General features: G+C 42.3%; 2 protein-coding genes across 4 annotated transcripts in view; one reads left to right on the plus strand and one right to left on the minus strand.

The window, feature by feature from the left end:
• Nucleotides 1-1,309: 1,309 nt before the first annotated feature.
• Nucleotides 1,310-6,711, minus strand: LOC115292732 (5-hydroxytryptamine receptor 3D-like). Its single transcript, XM_029940766.1, is given in 10 exon segments — nt 1,310-1,799; nt 1,929-2,144; nt 2,275-2,527; nt 3,322-3,413; nt 3,416-3,469; nt 3,662-3,798; nt 3,800-3,835; nt 4,105-4,214; nt 4,674-4,720; nt 6,651-6,711. Coding segments are annotated over 10 exon segments (1,236 nt in total). The 3' UTR covers nt 1,310-1,569.
• A 10,233-nt stretch (nt 6,712-16,944) lies between these two features.
• ABCC5 (ATP binding cassette subfamily C member 5) overlaps nt 16,945-18,366 on the plus strand; it is an 89,223-nt gene continuing 87,801 nt past the window's right edge. For 2 of the 3 annotated variants that reach the window (XM_029939782.1, XM_029939786.1), the window contains exon 1: nt 16,945-17,032. The gene's annotated coding sequence lies outside the window, so the exon portion shown is untranslated. Of the gene's footprint in view, nt 17,033-17,526; nt 17,565-18,366 lie in introns of those variants that run through there. The other variant, XM_029939784.1, reaches the window with a different exon arrangement.

An 18,366-nucleotide genomic window follows, 5' to 3' on the forward strand; every position in this document is an offset into this window, starting at 1 on the left:
CTCATGGACTCCGGCCTGAGTCCTTGTGGAAGGAGACTGCAAGAAAGAACAAGTAATAACTGGTCCTGGTGACTCAACATTCAGCTGGGGACTTCTGCCCCTACTGGCTTGGACTCTGGGGCAGATGCTCCTACAGCAAACACCGGGGAAGGACCCTGGGCCCGCACCACCAACAGTGACCTTTCTAGTGAGCATTGGTAGTCTTGACACCCTTTGGGCATCTATAGTGAGCAGAAGGAGCCAAAGAAGTTTGAGGAAGAGCAGTGGAGAGGAGGAATCAGGGAAATATTGTTCAGTAAAGGCCACCATTAATCTCTTAGGCTTATGTTAGAAAGTAGTAGAAGAGATAAAAAAAAAAAAAGAAATGGTTGCTAAAAATAAAAGATTTTGGGGCGCCTGAGTGGCTCAGTTGGTTAAGTCTCTGACTTCGACTCAGGTCAGAGCTCACATTCGTGGGTTCGAGCCCCGCGTCGGGCTCTGTGCTGACAGCTAGCTCAGAGCCTGGAGCCTGCTTCCAGTTCTGTGTCTCCTTCTCTCTCTGCCCCTCCCCCTCTCATGATCTGTCTCTCTCTGTATCAAAAATAAATAAAACATTAAAAAATTAAAAAAAATAATAAAAATAAAAAATTTTGTGTGAGTTGTAATTAATTTTCTCTCACATCTGTGCTTTTCTGAACCTGGGGTGTCCAGCAAATCATGTCATGGCTCCATGGAACCTCTACCTCCCCCAGACAGTTAGTGGGAGAGATGGGCCAAAAGACAAACACTTGCAAAATCAAAAGGCAAGTTCCAGGAAGAGGAATTTTCCAGTTCATATGGGGGCATTTGTGTTATTCTCAAGTAAGGCAGATGCCATTTTCATAGGTGCTTTCCTTGGCTTCTGCTCTTTCCTTTGCGTAATTAAGGGCAGTACACTTTGATTACAGTGTAGACAGTTAATGGTAATTCGGGATTATGTTAAAATCCAGATGCTTAAGGATGAATGAGTCATATGTCAGGCTGTGATGAAATGTTTTGCTCTTTAAGTAAGAGATGCCTGATTCTAGCACATTATTAATCTCTAGAGCTTAAATCTGGGAAAATTGGATTTAGGAGATTAATCTCTATTTTCTTATAATTCCTTGTAATGGGTTTTGAGCCTTTCTCTCCCCTTTCCTCACTTTCACAAGTTGCTTAATAGTTTTATAAAATCCTTTTTACTTTGTTAATGAGTAGTTTCTCCAAGAAGACTCTCAATCCAAGATATTTGATACTGTAATATAAGGTAGGGAAGAGCCCATGCTGTCTGCAAAGGGGTTTATTGGGGATAATTCAAATCAAGAAAGTATTCCAGGAGCTTGAGGAGCCAGGCAAGCATCACTTATGGGAAGGCTGATGGGAGCTGATGGAGTGCAGGAGCAAGGACCTAACCCTGGGAAGCATAGGCAATTATCCAGGTCTAGTCTGAAACTGCACAGAAGGATTGAGCAGAAAGCAAGGTGGTTTACAGGGCTGTGAGGCTGGGATTTGAATGTACAAGGGAGCTTGGATGATTTCCAGAGGCAAGATTAGAGCTTGGTGGGCATTTGCCTAGGTGTTCCAGAGGACAATGACTGTAATGATGGAGGTGGCCATGAAGAGCAGGTAGAGGCGGAAGAGCAGGGTGTCCATCATGTGGCTGAACTGCACCCACAGGTCGACCAAGTGCTGCTTCTGGGTCTCATCTTCCTGATGGGTCATTGGTGACCCAGGACACCCATTTAACTCTGCCTCTCTGGGACCTGGCACCTTTCCCACCAACTCCACGGGCTCCTTCACACCTACAGAGACAGAGATGCAGCCATGGACCATGAAATTTACCTGGGAAGCAAGGGGGACAGGGAAGGAGGCAGGAGCAGAGGAGTGGAGGTGTGAGAAGAGAATGTGTGGGCAGTGCTGACGCCCCTTACCAGACAGATGGGTGGGGTTGAGGCCCAGGCCCTTGTTTCCCTTCTGGGGTGCTGTGGGGCAGCATTTTGTTGGGCTAGTGCAGTAGAGGAGGAGAGAATGGAGCCACTGAGGCATAGGTGGGGGCTGGGTGGTGGCCAGGTGCAACAGGTGGGTGATGAAGATGGTCTCCAGTAGGCTGGCCACCATCAGGGACAGACACAGGGCAAAGTAGACACCTGGAGAGAAGATGGGTCAATGTGAGGGCCAGAGGTACCTCCTAGGACTTTGTGTTTCCTCTTTCATCCCAGGGTCCTTTTCCAAGATCCCTTTTCATTCTGACCAGGTTCCACTGGTCTATCTCCCTACCCCACACCCACTTTGCTTTCATTTTCTTGATGGAGGGAGCAACCATACTGATGAGGGGGGTGCCAGTTGCAGGGAGTAAGTCATTCATCATGAGCAGGAAGACGTTGTAGCCCAGCAGAAGCGTCATCTTGAATGGGGCACGATTCTCACTTTCTATTGGCAGGTAGAAGCTGAGGGCGTCAATGGCAACCAGAAAGCCACTGGGCACCAGAAGGTTTATAACATAGAGTCTGGGCCTGCGCCTGATGGCCACCTGGGGGAGGAAAAGAGGGGAGCAAGAGAGGAGTAGGCTGGGAGGCTGCTGAGCCAGTTAAAAGCAAGAGTTGAGATATGTCCCAGATCAAACTGTCTAGGAAGGAAATGTTACCTCAACTCCCTGTCCTGTCTTTCAACAAAGTCATCTTGATCCCCACTGTCTGCCTTTCCAGGGTTTGACTCTGCCATGTTGCTTACCACTGAAATGCATCTCATTCCTTCTTGACCCAAGGTGTCAACTTTCTCCATTTCCACTTTTAACCCTATCAGTGTGCTCTTAGCAGGACTGTGGGACCAGATTCTTAGGTATCATGTCCATTTTATCCCTGTATTTCTGCTTGCTTTCTCAAGGTATAATTGCTAGTGACTTTGCTGGTGGCCATTCATGACCAGTGGAGGGAAGGCAAGACAGTGGCAGATAATTTTGAGGTCACCAAGATTTGAAGGCATAATATCCTAAGACAATGTTTCATAATGTTTCCACCATATCCTTTTAAAAATAAACTTAAAAATTCTTGCCTCTAAAGAGTTGTGATAGCTATGGGAGATGGGAAGCTCACTCTCACTATGAGTCACTGCCATAGGAGCTTTGTTTTATCCCCAGGGAGCATTTATTCAATCAATATTTACTGAGTTCCAAGTACTGTCCTCAGTAGTGGAAATTTATGACTGAAAAAAGTGATAAAAATATCCACCCTCGTGGAACTTATTTTCTAGTGGGAGAGCTTACATTCTGGCGGGGAACATATTTATGCATCTTAGAGAAGAACACCCCATGGCCTCTGAACTCACATAGAAAATAATTTGGTCATACTGGTTGGTGCCCACAGTCATCTTCATCATTCTCTGGTGGATACCCAGAAGTACCCACTCCCCTTTGCTCCGAATGAGGTCCTGTGAAGTATTCGAAATCTCTTGCACTTTCTTCTCCATGCCCAAGAGCATGTTCTCCACTGCAAAAGAGACCCAGACAACTCAGCTTCCCAAATGTTCCCAAATCCCTTACCCAGACTGTTGCATTCCTTACCACAACCTTTTCGGTGAAACCCTCTTCACTGTTTCCAGTTTCCCGGCCACTTCTTTCTCAAAACATTTTCCCTGCCTCTCAACTGACTACTATAAAGAGCTTCATTTACCTGTGTAGATGAATGAGCTGAAGGTGAGTGTGCAGTTCTGTTCATCAAAGGGGAAATAGAAGATGTCCAGGTTACAGATGCTGACCACCTGCATTGGCTTATCGTATTTGATGAGACCTTCACTGTTGACATAAGCCATGAGACCTGTAGCTGTCTGATCCATATTCATGCTGTATGTGAGAAGGATGGGAAGGTGGGTACTGTGACTTCCCTGTCAGTCTGGGCCTTCTTACTCTCTCAGGTCACACCATTCCTGTGCTCCAACCCCACTCATCTGACTTCCCCCTTCCACCTATGGCCATGTACTGGGGTTTTTATAAACCCAATTCAGACCCTGCTCCTTCTAAACTGAGTCTTTGTATGCCCCCTATTGGTTATATCATTCCATTTCCTGGAGATAGCATTTCCTTCTTGCTGTTTCCTCAGTGCTGATACTCACAACTCCTCAATGAAGATATCCGGAAGCCAAAGATTCTCAGCCGCTATACTGATCTTCCTGATGCCCCCACATTCCTCTGGGTTCCACGTGATGAATGGATTGTACCAGATCTATAGGAAAACATGGTGTGAGACAGATAGGATGTGAACTTGTTTCAGTCACTCTTGGTCTCCTGCACTTTATATTTCTTTTTTTTTTTTCTCATTTCTTTGCTCTCCTACCCCTTCTCTGGTGACAGATATCACAATGCACTAACAAAGCCTTTCTTCTACTTCTACCTTGCTGCTTTCAAGGGAGACATTGACCTCAGCTTTGGAGTCCCTGGAATGGAGCCACTTAAGTATCATCTTCTATGACCTTGGTTTATGCTGCCTTCTCCCTGTGCCCCATCTCTGTACTCCACAACTGGCAGAATAATAGGGAAAATGTGTGTTTTCATTGTTGGTCTGGCTCGGTTTGAATTTGTCTAATTTGTGGGTATTCTAAGCTTTATCCATTGTAAACTGCAAAGTTGGACCCAGCCGTGGGAAAAGGGAGGTACCACAGTAAAGGGAAAAAGTCTATCATACCATGTTCAGCCACAGGAAAGATGTCATCAGTTGAAGATGTGCATCCTTAAAAAACAATTTTCATCTGGGATAATTGCCTCCATGAAGTCAAGTCCAATGTCACCACCCACCTCTTTCTCATTTTCATGGCTGTTCTGCATCGCAATTATGATTTTTAATCATAAACCACTGAAAATTTTAGGTGAAATACTCCAGGATATGTGGAAAACATAAAAAAGAACAGTATGAAAGCACATTGGGGTCATGTTTCTTATGGAGTACTTGAAAAAGGGACAGATTTTACCTGCTATGATGTCACTGAAGTATTCCCTGTCATATCTTCCCACCCCATGGAATGGGATTTTCATTTTACATAATTTAGGCGAGGAGCCCACCACTCGCTGCTGCTCAGCACGTTGCAGTGTTGAGCCAGGACTCACCACTTCCAGGATGGCAGACAGAGTGAAGGAGATGTTGACACGAGTGGGGATGCTGTAGTTCACGACTGGACGGAAGGCCTTTCTGTCAAACACTGCTTGGAAGGCGACAGGATCCACCCCATGCCGGTCAAAGCCTGAGCAATTGACGGTGAATGTATCTCCTCTTCCTGAAGAGAGCAGAGACCCTGTGAGAACAGTATCAGGGCTGGGGGCTATGCAGCGTTTCTTCACAAAGAGAAAACAGGGAGCATGGGAGAAGTGTGTGAGCTTCTCCTTCCGGGGCCAGGGAGTGCGGGTTGGGCTGGTAGGCAAATGGTTGAAGTTGATGAGGTGAGCTGAGTCAGGACTCCATCCTCAATGCCTTTGTTTCTGTCCCCATGCAAAATTTGTCCAAACATGTAGGCAAACTCAGCCCTGACCGCCACTTTTCAGTGTCCTGCTGAATCTCACCACAAACTTCTCCACCTTCACTCAGTGTCCTTCCATTGCTTATCTCTGTCCTTGAGCCATTTGGGTGATATCAGTGACAATATTTGGAATCACAGTTCTCCTCACTATATTAATGCAGCATAGATAATCATAAATTAATGACAAGAGCAATAATCAGGTAGGTAGTCAGAGATATGTGGGACCCTAAGGAAGGAACTTAAGTTTTTCAGGTTAATAAGGATATACTGTATCTCTACTATATGCTATGATTGTTCTCATCTAAAACACAGTGGTTATCACCACTGAGACTACCTTGAAGAGAGTTCCTTGATACTCATCTTATACCTAACCCTTTTCTAGTCATACTTTGTAATGCATAAACAGAGAATTATGTGGTAGAGTCTGGTAGAGTGTATTCATACTATCTCTGATATTGTGCTAACCCTTATCATTTTTTTAGTTTATTTATTTATTTATTTTGATACATAGAAAAAGAGAGAGGAAGAGAGAGGGAGAGAGAGGAAGAGAGAGAATCAGAAGGGGGAGGAGCAGAGAGACAGGGTGACAGAGGATCCAAAGCAGGCTCTGCACTGACAGCAGAAAGCCCAATGCAGGGCTCAAACTCATGGACCGTGAGATGATGACCTAAGCCAAAGTCAGATGCTTAATAGACTGAGCCACCCAGGTGCCCCCTCATCACTAATTTTCAATAATGCATGAGAAAAATAATTTACACTGAAAATTTTTACTGAAAATGTTTCCCTTTTTCATGACCAATCTTCTCATCACCTTCTTCCCTTTAGACTTTTCTCTGTTCCATTTAATTTGACTCAAGAGAGCTGAGAAAGAATTTTCTTCTTTTTAACATTAGTTGATATTCAAAAACCATGTAGTTAGATTATGTGCCTAGAAAGAGAAAGGCATTAGCAAAGAGAAGAGGCCCAATAGAAACACAGGGACAGAAGGATCTTACAAAGAGGTACAAAGCTGTTAGTGTCTTGAGTTTTCATTTTTACCAAAATGAACATCCAGACATTGACTATCTAGGAATAATAAAAACTAGTCTGGTTTGTCTGTTTTTTAGAAGTTATATGTTTGATTTGTTCTTGCTCTTGTCCTTTCTTACCTTGAAGCAACAGGTGAATGAGGAAAAGGTAGAATCCATGCTCATGGAGCCAACCTCTTTCCATCTTCTTCACTTTGGCTCTTCTCTGAGACAATGTTGATCTCTGGGGACTTAGTGGTGATGTTGAACTTAAAAGACCACAGGCCACACCTTGAACCCTAACTTTGAATAATACATGTATCAGGTGGCATTAGCCATCTTTCTACCAGGCACCGCTGGTGACCAAGAGAGTGTCAGAGAGGCCTACCCCACCTTGTGCCCTAACTGGGCCTGAATCTCATCTCCAAAAGTAATCTGAAAAATCAGTTTGGAGAGGGGGAAGAAAAAATATTTGGTCACTGGGGCAGTGCTAATGGTCTGTTCATACTTTAGAATCACTGTGGCATGCAATGCATCATAGACAAGGTGCATAATAACTGCCATTGCTTTCAGGTGGCTCATGCACTTATTTTAACCTTGCTACCATCTCCCAGAAAAACGGGGCCTCCTTTTTGTAATCAACTTCAGAGTTCGAGGTTTTAAACACGACTTCAGTACTGGCAAGTCTTAGTTTTTCATTTTTTGAGTGTGTCAAAAGCAACCCAGAGCTCCTGGATGGAGGGAATGATCAGTGAGGTAGAGGGGAGGAGTAGAGGCAATGCTATTTTTAGTAGAAGTTGACTGATGAGAATATGAGAGGAAAGCTTGCAAATTCATGTTTTGGCTCTGCTGATGTTTTTAAGAAATTAGTTAGTTGTCAACATATTAAAAATTGGAAGATTTCATGCAATACCTGTATTTCTGGCTTCATTTGAAAAATAAGATCAAGCAATACTGGACCCATGGTTTTGCTTGGCAACAATCTGCCAAAGCTAATGGTTATGCCGTTTGGATGGAACATTCTCTCCCGACCATCAGTCTCTGTCACCAACTATCGATTATTCCTGACCAGCTCCCCTCATTTATGTTACCTGCTTCTCCTCTGTAGGTGTTTGAATTTGCCTCTGAGTGTTAAGATTTACTTTCTTGTGTAATTTTAAAAGAGCCTTGGGAAGTAGTTTCAACATACCATGCCATGCCTAGGTGATCACAGGTCTTGTCAGATTTAGCATGTACAAATATTAGATTCATGGTGGAAACCAAACATGATATGGTTAAGTGGGCCAAAGTCATCAGGAGGGCTTAGCCTCTTTTATTCTGGAATTAATTCCATTAGAGAAGGCTCCAGAGAGCGTCATGAGTGGCTTAGAGAGCAAAGTGAGCGTAAAGTTAGAGTATAAAGCTTCTTTGGTGAAGAAGCTTTTCAGACTGAGCTGGAACGATACATAACAAAGGCTTTCCTATCTCTACTATTAGAGTTTATGTGGTTAGAGATAATGTTTGTGTGGTACCTTTCCTGTTCTAAGCAATTAGTAAATTGAAGCCAAAATAACAGTAAAAGTGGCAGTAATAGCAGCTGTTATTGTTACCCTGGATCTCTTGCGATTGCTCAGGTTGTTTCAGCCTGAATGGAATCTTCTGGACTTAAAATGTCTGGGTTGAATGAAACAAACTTGGCTGCTGTGGGCATCAGTCTTTTCTCTCAGCCTCACTCAGCTTTAGGTTACCATAAGGGTCATCCCTCACTCTGCAGGAGCAGAAAAAAGTTTCTTTTTTTTTTTTTTAAGGTGGCTTTCTTTCTTTCTTTGAGAGAGAAGGTGCAATGAGCGAGGAGGGACAGAGAGAATCCCATAAATGGCAGAAAGGGGGGGGGGCGGGAAGAGAACTGGGGGCTTACCCAAAGTGAGGCTCGTGCTCACCTGAAGTGAGGTTCGAGATCACCCAAAAAGGCTTGAGGTTACCCAAAGCGAGGGTCAAGGTCACCTGATGTGGGAGTTGAACTCATGACTATGAGTTCATGACCTGAGCTGACGGAGCTACCCAGGGGCCCCTTAGGTAGGTATTCTAAAACCTGAAGTTTGTTTAGAACTATAAGAACCTACAAGCAAATAGGAAGTAAAAAACAGATACAATTTCAAGTTGTTTCTGATACCATGAGCAATATAAATTTAGACCAGCTTGAAAAGGAATTTTCTTTCTTTCTTTTCCTTTAGATCGATGATCTACCAGCTGTATCTCACATGTCATCCACCTAGGTCCAATTTTAGGATGAGAGTTTAGAAACATATTTTGGGGGGCAGTTGGTGTGCTCAGTCAGGGGAGCATGTAACTCTTGAACTTTGGTTTATGAGTTCAAGCATCATGTTGGGTGTAGAGATTACTAATAAAATCTTAAAAAATAAATAAAATAAAAAAACATGTTTTGGTATTACTTCTCAAATGTGCTCAGACACTAATATTTTATTTTTAAATTTTTTATTCAATTTACTATAGTTTTAATTTTAGAGAGAGTGAACAAGCCATGGAGAAGGGCAGAAGGAGAGAGAGAGAATCTCGAGCAAGTTCCACGCTCAGTGCAAAGCCTGATGTGGGGCTTGCCCTCACAACCCCAGGATCATGGCCTGAGCCAAAATGAAGAATTGATCGCTCAACCAACTGAGCCACTCAGGCGCCCCAAACAGTAGCATTTTGGTAGCTAAAAAGCAATGCTAATTTTTATTATTGGTGGTCTTATAATCAATCAAGTATATAATTTGTGTTTTAAGAGTACATACTTTTTCCTCATGGTATTCAATAAATTAGTTACTTTGAGTGAAAATAAATATAGTCTTTATAGATTTCTAATTTTCCTAAACAAATACTCATGCCAAAAAGGTTATCACAAACATAGACTGAAGTGGTTTATCTCTTCTCATCAGAAGCCCATATTTATAAAGCAAAAACATGTGAGATGTTTTGGGGAGTGACTGGGAGTGACTCCTGCAGCCTGTGACAGCCTGTTTTAGAGAGAAGGCTCCATTTTGGCTGCATTCTTTATTGGTTTGGCTCCTCTGCCCTATGGGACCCTGTTGCCGCTCATGTTGCAGTCTGACAGGTGCCCACTTCGTACTTCTCAATAATGTGGGAGAATCCCCCCTGCACATCTTACCAGAAGAGGCGGTAGACATACTATATGATTTTATTCAGTTGACTAAGTAACCATTAGTTGTCATTCTGGGAAGTTTAAAATCCCAATGCCTGTCTATGGGCTGTGATGCTTATTTTAGCTGAGCAGATTTAGATGGTGGAAGGAACAGCTTAAGTAAAAACATGGAAATCACTGTTGTGAGGACCTCAGATTTGAGTAGGAGAGTAACAGGAAATGAAGCTGTGGTATTATGTGGGGCCAGATCACGGAAGGCTTTGTATACCTAGCTGAAATTTGGTTTTATTCTATCACTCAATGGTTCCCGAAGTTGAATGAGGTTTAGACCTCTTTTAAGAGAAACAAGGGGTGCCTAGATGGCTCAGTCAGTTGAGCATCCAACTTTGGCTCAGGTCATGATCTCATGGTCTGTGAGTTTGAGCTCCATGCCGGGTTCTGTGCTGACAGCTAAGAGCCTGGAGCCTGCTACCGATTCTGTGTCTCCCTCCCTCCCTGGCCCTCCCCTGCTCACACTGTCTCTCTCTCTCAAAATAAATAAACACTAAATAATTTTTTCTTAAAAGATAAACAGAACTCCTAAACCCCTGATGTTGAGTTGAATTATTTCTATCACTTAAATATTTACATTCATAAAAACATGTATAAAGTCTTTATACCTAAAGCTCTTATACTACCATAAAATTAGAATACATTTATAAATTATGTACATATAAGACTATAGAATCGACACATGAATTTAATGTGGTAGATAGTATTATTTTATTAAAATTATATAATTGCTGTCCATTTCCCCATTTTTTTTTTACAAGGAGCTAATTTTTGAACACCTATCTGTTATTTTGTTGGGCCAATATGATAGTGCATCTCAGTATAACAATACTTAAAAATTTTTTAAAGCAATTCTTCATTTCTTTCTCACTACTACCTTTATGGCTAATTACTTGGGGTGTTATTATTATGAAGGTGAGAAGTGTGTAATTTTTTCTTTCGTAAAGTGACTATGTGATATGACTTATCATAATGTACCCATACTGCTGTGTATTGTATGAACACTCAGCTTAACCCACTGCAGTTCTCTATTGAAAATACTGTGAAATCTTTGTCTATATAATATGCAGTGATGCCATTTGGCTTTCATCTGGGATTGTTGACATCTTTTTTTATGCGTTAAAATTTTTTTTTAATTCCAGTATAATTATCATACAGTACTCTATTAGTTTTCGGCTATAATATCATAATTTAACAATTCTATACATTATTACTCCATGCTTATCATGATAAGCATGCCCTTAATCTCCTTGACCTATTGCACCCATCCCCCCACCTACCACCCCTCTGGCAACCACCAGTTCTCCATATTTAAGAGTCTGTTGTGTTTTTTTTTGGGGGGGGTGCTTGGGTGGTTCAGTCAGTTAAGTGTCCAACTCTTGGCCTTGACAAAGGTCATGATCTCATTGTTCATGAGTTTGAGCCCCACATCCAGCTCCATGCTGACAGTATGGAGCCTACTTGGGATTCTCTCCCTCTCTCTCTCAAAATAAATAAATAAACTTAAAAAAAAAGGAGTCTGGTTTTTTGGAGGCACCTGGGATATCAAGCTGACTCTTGATATCGGCTCAGGTCATGATTTCCCTATCGTGTGATCAAGCCCCATGTCAGGCTCTGTACTGAGCGTGCAGCCTGCTTGAGATTCTCTCTCTCTCTCTTTCTCTGCCCATCTCCCACTTGTGTGCTCACTTTATTTCTCTATATCAAAATAAAAAAATATTTAAAAAAGAGTCTTTTTTTGTTGGTCTCTTTTTTCTTTGTTCATTTGTTTCTTAAGTTCCACATATGAGTGAAATCATATGCCGTTTGTCTTTCACTGACTCATGTCATTTAGCATTATGCCCTCCAGATCCATCCATATTGTTGTAAATGACAAGATTTCATGCATTTTTATTGCTGAGCAATATTCCCTTATATATGTATATGTATATACATATATATATGTGTGTGTATATATATATATATATATATATATATGTATATATATACATATAGGCCTCACTCAATCACCCCTATTTTTAATATTTTGAGGAAACTCCATTCTGTTATTCACAGTGGATGCACCAGTTTTGGAATTGTTGACATATTAAATCCTTTTCTCTTTTCTAAATTGTCAAGGGTGCACCTGGATGGCTCAGTTGGTTGAGTGTCTGACTTGGCTTTGACCATGATCTCACAAATGTGAGTTTCAGCCCTGCATCAGGCTTGGTGCTGTCAGTGTGGAGCCTGCTTCAGATCCTCTGTCTGCCTCCTCTCTCTGCCCCTCCTTGGCTCCCTCTCCCTCTCAAAAGTAAATATTTAGGGGCACCTAGGTGGCTCAGTCAGTTAGGCATCCAACTTTGGCTCAGATAATGATCTCATGGTTTGTGGGTTCGAACCCCATGTAGGGCTCTGAACTGTCAGCACAGCCCCATGTAGGGCTCTGAGCTGTCAGCACAGCCCCACGTAGGGCTCTGAGCCTGCTTCAGATTCTGTCTCCCTCTCTCTCTGCCCCTCCCCTGCGCATGCTCTCTCTTTCTCTCTCTCAAATAAATAAACATTAAAAAATTTTTTAAGTTGCCAGAGACTGTTAAAGAGGTTTATTTTCTCACACTGTTGTTTCTGTGATGGCAAATAAAATATTCAATTTATTAGCTAACTTGAAAAAAGTCTTATTTTTTTAAAATGACTTTCATAGTAAAATTGATCTGCAAAAGTGAAATTTTGTCTTCATAAGTGGCAGAAGAATTCAGCTGTGAATGCCACAGCAGATGTGGAGTGACCATTACCATTTGGCATTAGGTCCTGGTAACCAATGAGCAATGGTACCACCATCCATCCAGTTCTGCAACCAGAAACCTATGTGGTACCCTCAACACCTCTCTTTCTCGTACCACTTTATCTAATTCATCACCAAGGTCTGCTGATTCTCTTCTAGCTACTTCTAATTCTTTTCTCCAGTCTACCAGCCACAGTGCAGTTTTCAAAATGGAAATTTGAATTTTCAACCTTTAACCTACTCACCATTTAAAACCTTGCAGTGGTTGCCATTTGCTCTTCCTCTAAGACCTGTAACATGGTCTACAAGGCCTTTGGAGATGTTCCTTTCCTTCTCCTTCCATTTGGTCTCTGTTGTTCCCTCTGCTGGGAGTGCTCTCTGCTCTGCCCGCCTCCACCATGTTCGCCTTACTAACTTCCATTGTCTTTCAGATGCAACTCATACCCTCTTTGTCTTGTACCTACCACAGTTATAATTTAGATGTGGACTCATGTTTATTTGGAATTCTAAGTCCCATGAGAGCAGGAAACCTGTCTGTTTTAGCTCCATTGTATCTCCATCAAATATTGAATGAACAAGTATTTTTAGTAGATTACACAAATTATTATTTTTAAAATATGTACAAGTGTGGATTTAAATAGATATTCTACTCTAGCCTGTTGTCTGAGGGTTGGAAAATATCACTCCCCAAAACATCTCACAACACAAACACATTTTAAGGAGGGGATGCTTTGCAATCACTATCCTGTAAATAAGTATAAATCTTATTATACTTATAAATAAGTATACATTAAGTATAATTCTTTGGCCCAGGCTATCTGGAGACAGACAGAGACAGGACCTTAGGGTATTGAGGCTTGGCACCAGGGCTGCACAATGCTCATGTATCTTTTTTTCTTTTAGCCTATAATCAATATATCTGGAGTATTTCCGGGAGGTGTTTAGATGCTTTTGATTTTATATCAAGGTATCAGATTTGCAGTTTTAGGTTCCTACAGTGTTTGAGGCATAGTAGGAAGTAGTAGTATACCTCAGCAAGGTGGCTTAAGGTGTGCTGAGGAAAAGTTTTTTTTATGCAATCAGATGGCCACAGGTGCTTCAGGAATTCTCATCAGCAGATATAGATACAGTGACCTGCAAGGTTCTTCTGCTCAAGTGCATATATTCCCAGTGTGAGGAGAAATGATTTGTTCCTATGACATTAAAACATTCTTATTACAAAATACTTAAAGCCACCAAACAGTACAGCAAATGATATTCAAAGGACCTGTCCACCCACTCCAAACCTTGTTAAAATTAACATGTATAAGTCATTAAAATTTTTTAATGTTTTTTCATTTTTGAGAAAGAGAGAGCGTGCATGCACATGAGCAGGGGAGGGGCGGAGATAGAGGGAGACACAGAATTTGAAGTCAGACGCTCAACCAAATGAGCCACCCAGACGCCCCTATAAGTCATTTTGAAAAGAAATAAAATATTACAGAAACAGATGAAGCCCTTTTTGTCTCCCTCTCTGATCTTATTTTTGTACTTCCAACACAAGCTATACCTCCATTTGTACCTTGAAATTGTTGTTCATCATGTCCAGGTATTTTTTTTATGTTTTTAGGTACCTATATGTGTATCCATAAACCAACAAACATATCACATTTTCACATATTTACAAAATAAATACAAATTAGGTTATACAATTTGAATCTTTTTGTAACTTACTTTTGCTCAACATTGTTTTTGAAACTTACACATACTGATACATTATAGCCCATGTTCTTTAACTGCTATATAGTAGCTCATTGTACAAATACCATAATCTAGTTATCAGTTCTCTCGTTAAAGGAATTTATATTCTTTCCATTACTATAGACCATGCAGAATGAATATATCTCCTTTTGTACATGTGTGGGAGGCCCTTTAGAGCATCTTTTCTCAGCTAATAGCATTAAGCCCTGATGCCCTAAGGTATTCGCTGTGTGTAATTAATTAATTTCTCCCTTGGACATCTAGAATGAGACTAGATATGTGTCATCTTTGGGAGAATTGGGAAGATAGTCAACGAAATAATTTTGCTTAGGGCTTAAATCACTTGCAGAAGCCTCCACAAAGAAAGGCTACCCTAGCATATATGTAGAAGTGGAATTTCTGGGTTCAAGGATAGGCATATGAGGTGGAAACCATTAATTTCCACTGAGATCTGTTCTTTCCTTCTTCCATTGTAATGGAATTGTAGACAGCTCATAGCTGCCTAGCTGAGGATTGCATTTCCCAGTTTCCGTCTCACTTAGATGGGCCCAGATGATTAAGTTGTCACTAGTAGAATGTGAATGGAAATGATGTGTATTCCTTCCCTGCTGGTGCCTTAAGACCAGGTCACACTTTTCCATATTTTAGTTTTTTCCTTCCACCTGGGTGACTGGTGATGGCAACGAGTAGAACAATTTTGGAGCTTTATGTTGAACCTGATAGAGCCACCATCACCCTGGTAGTCTCTGACTACTGATCTGGGATACTTAACTAAGACTTTTATGAGAGAAATAAACTTCTTGATTCCAAGCCACTAAATTTTAGGGCTCTGCTAGGGATCTAACAATACAGCCCTATAGCCTATTTCTAATCTACTAAATATGGCCAAACTGCTTTTTAATACGGTTCTATCAGTTGATATTCTGCCAGCAATGTGTGGAATATCCTGCTTTTCCAGATCCTTGATGATAGTTGGTGTTGTCAGGTTTTTCTGTTTTCCCACGAGAAGGGCCTAAAACAGTATCTCATTGCTATTTTAACTATAATTTCCCTGATTATTTTCCTGAATGGGTGTCTTTTCATGTTTGAATGGCTGTTCAGGTTTCCTTTACAGTGTGTGAACTGTCTGTTCATATCATTTGCCTATTTTCCTACTGGGTCATTTGCCCTTTCTTTTTGAGTTGTAGAAATTATTTATATATTTTGTATCAAGAAACTTTGTTGGTTATAGCTTGTGGTTTCATTTTTTTCATTTTATGGCTCTTGTACAGAAATTTAAAATCAAATATAGTAAAAATGTATCAATCTTTCCTTTATTATTTGTGTTTGCAACTTGTTTAAGAGGTTCTTCTTTACTCCCAAGGTCATAAAGTTATTTCACATTTCCTTCCAAACATTTTATTTTATTTTAATGTTTTATTTATTTTTGATACAGAGACAGAGCATGAGAGGGGGAGGGGCAGAAAGAGAGGGAGACACAGAATTAGAAGCAGGCTCCAAGCTTATCAGCACAGAGCCTAATGTGGGGCTTGAACCCACAAATGTGAGATCATGACCTGAGCCAAAGTCAGATGCATAACTGACTAAGCCACCCAGGCACCCCTCTTCCAAACATTTTAAAGTTTTCCCTTTCAAAGGTTGGTCTTTGCTCTACTTGAAATAGAGTTTTCTGTGTGGGCTGAAGTAGCAATCCCTGAGTTTTTAAAAATACAGATAACCAATTGTTCCCAACCCTATTTATCCACACTTCTTCTTTTCCTTACTGATCTGTAATGTTTTCCTGGTCACAGATCATATTTACATATATGCATGAGTCTGTTCCCAGCCTCTTTGTTCTGTTCATAGGCCCATTAATCCATTCTTTTGCAGGAATACTGTGTTAATTAATCATGATACTTTAGTGTCTTCACACTAGCTAGTTGTGTAAAGATGGGCAAGTCACTTTACCTTTTTTTTTTTATATATAATCTCTGAAATGGAAAAGATATACCTACAGTGTTATTAGGAAGATTAAAGAAACAAGAATGTCATGTAAAGCACCACATACAGAGTAGGTAGGCACTCAACAGAGAGTAGTGATGTTATGATCATGTTGAAAGTATGATGAAATACACAGAGAAATACTGTGATCAATCTCTTTGGGAACCTTAGTTTGATTTACAAAAAGGAGTGAGTTGGCACACCGTTTCCAAGGCTCTTGCTACTGTAGAAATTGTGATCCTGGAGTTTTATTATCTAGAAAACACAAAGTTATGTGACGGACAATGGTATAAAACTGATAAAGGTGATTTCAGCGCAGGATGCAGGTCGAATGCTGAGCAAAGAATCGTAAAATGTTAAGTGCCATAAAACACACGAATTGGGGCTAGTTGATCTGCTGATGACTTTCACTGTATTTTCTGGTGCATAAAACGGCCACCCACCGTCGGCTCCGCCCTGCCTGCAAACACCGAGTCCCCCCCGCCCCCCGCCCGAGGGCTACTGTCAACCCTCTCGGCCACCCATTGGGGCACACGGCCTCAGAGAAGATTCCAGACAGGCTCGCAGAAGCTCTGAGAAGGCTGGTGCAGAGCCAAGAGCGCGGTAGAAAGGAGGAGCAGCCGGCACCTCCTCCAGGGGTCTGCGGCGCTTCTGGGAAATATAGTCCTCCGCTGCGTTATCGAGCCTCAGACTCCCGGAAGAAGGACTACAATTCCCTTCAGTCTTGGGGAGTCTGTGCAGCACGCCTGCGCAGTCTGGCGGCCAATGCCGCTATAAAGGCTTGTTTTGCTCCGGGGCTGATGCTCGGGAGCGTGGTCGAGTGGCCGGTGCGGCAGTTCTGTAGCCGGGGCACAGGTAGGTAGCAGCTTCCGTTGCACCCGCTCCTTCTCTGTTGGTTGTTACGGAGGTCACCCCTGTATGTTCCCACCTGGGGTGGCGGGCTGGGATCGGGGATAAGAGGAGGTTCGGGGCGAATCCAGAGACCTGAGAAGTGCAGCCTGACCTCTTTCTAGTCTCCCGCCGCCCCTTCCTCGGGACACAGTCCCCGAGGGCTGGCTCTTGTTGAAGTCCTGGCGTCGCAGGGCAGGTAGGATGGGATGAGTGGTCGAGAGTGCTGGCTACATTACCGGATGCGGCCACCAGGGGGTGCCGCGCTCGCGGCCCGTGGGTGTGGGTAGCTGTGGCCTCGTCAGGCCCAAACTGGCGGTGGGAACGTCCTAGGGTCAAGGCATCCCAGGTGAAGCTGACGAGAGAGCAGCCCCCATCCTCATGCTTGTGGGGAGGGCGCCCTGAGGCAACCCCCCCGCTCAAGTCTTAAACCGGCGATTCTGAGCTGCCAACGACCTTAGAAGTCATCCTCTCGTTTCCTGCAAACCCGTAAATGGAGGTTCGTGACATAAGTACGCACAGCAATCCCTGGGAAGAGCCAGGAATGGAGTCCTGATGTCTTGATTGTCATCAGTGCCTTTCCACTTCCATCACACATAGCTGCATGTTGCTTTGTGTTTAGTGCAGAGGGGTCATCTGGCTTTTGCACAGATGTGGGGAGGCGGGAGGCAGAAGGGCACCGGAATGATTGGCAGTTTCAGAAGGTTTCCAAAGGCAGATGAATTGGTTATCCTGGAATCTTTTGCCTAAGTAAAGGGTGCGGAAGGTTGGAGGCACAACAAGTGGATTACCAGAGGGTGGTAAATAGCTTCAGGTATTCCTGTGCAGCTTCAGGGCCAGAATGAAATTCCTGAGGTTGGATACCTAAGGAATGTTGTAATGAAGGCAATTTGGAAACACTAGTCTGGCTAGTTACAATTCTTGTAGTCCCCCATCCCCCCATGCAGGTTCCTCTGCTTTATTGTGCAGGGAGAATGTCTACACTTTTACCACTGGAAGGAGAATCTTGATTTAAAAAAAAAAGGCAGCTGACTGGCCTCAACTCTGTTGATTTTCAGTCTGGGCACTTCTCTGGGGTTCTACCACTTTGGTTATTCTGCTAATGCCCTTGTATAGCTCTGACTAAAAAAAAAATCCTTTCATTTTTTCCTTTCTTGATAGCTGTGTCAAGTGAGCATTGAAAAACAACTTTTTAACACCCGAAAGGAGAACGGAAGAAAATAGGGAAGTACAAATAGAGTCAAAAAGAGTCAAGCCTAGTGATCCTTTCTTGGTTGCTTTCTTCAGATTTGGGCTTGTTT

This window comes from Suricata suricatta, chromosome 5 (assembly GCF_006229205.1).
Source record: "Suricata suricatta isolate VVHF042 chromosome 5, meerkat_22Aug2017_6uvM2_HiC, whole genome shotgun sequence".
In the NCBI taxonomy this organism is placed as follows: domain Eukaryota; kingdom Metazoa; phylum Chordata; class Mammalia; order Carnivora; family Herpestidae; genus Suricata; species Suricata suricatta.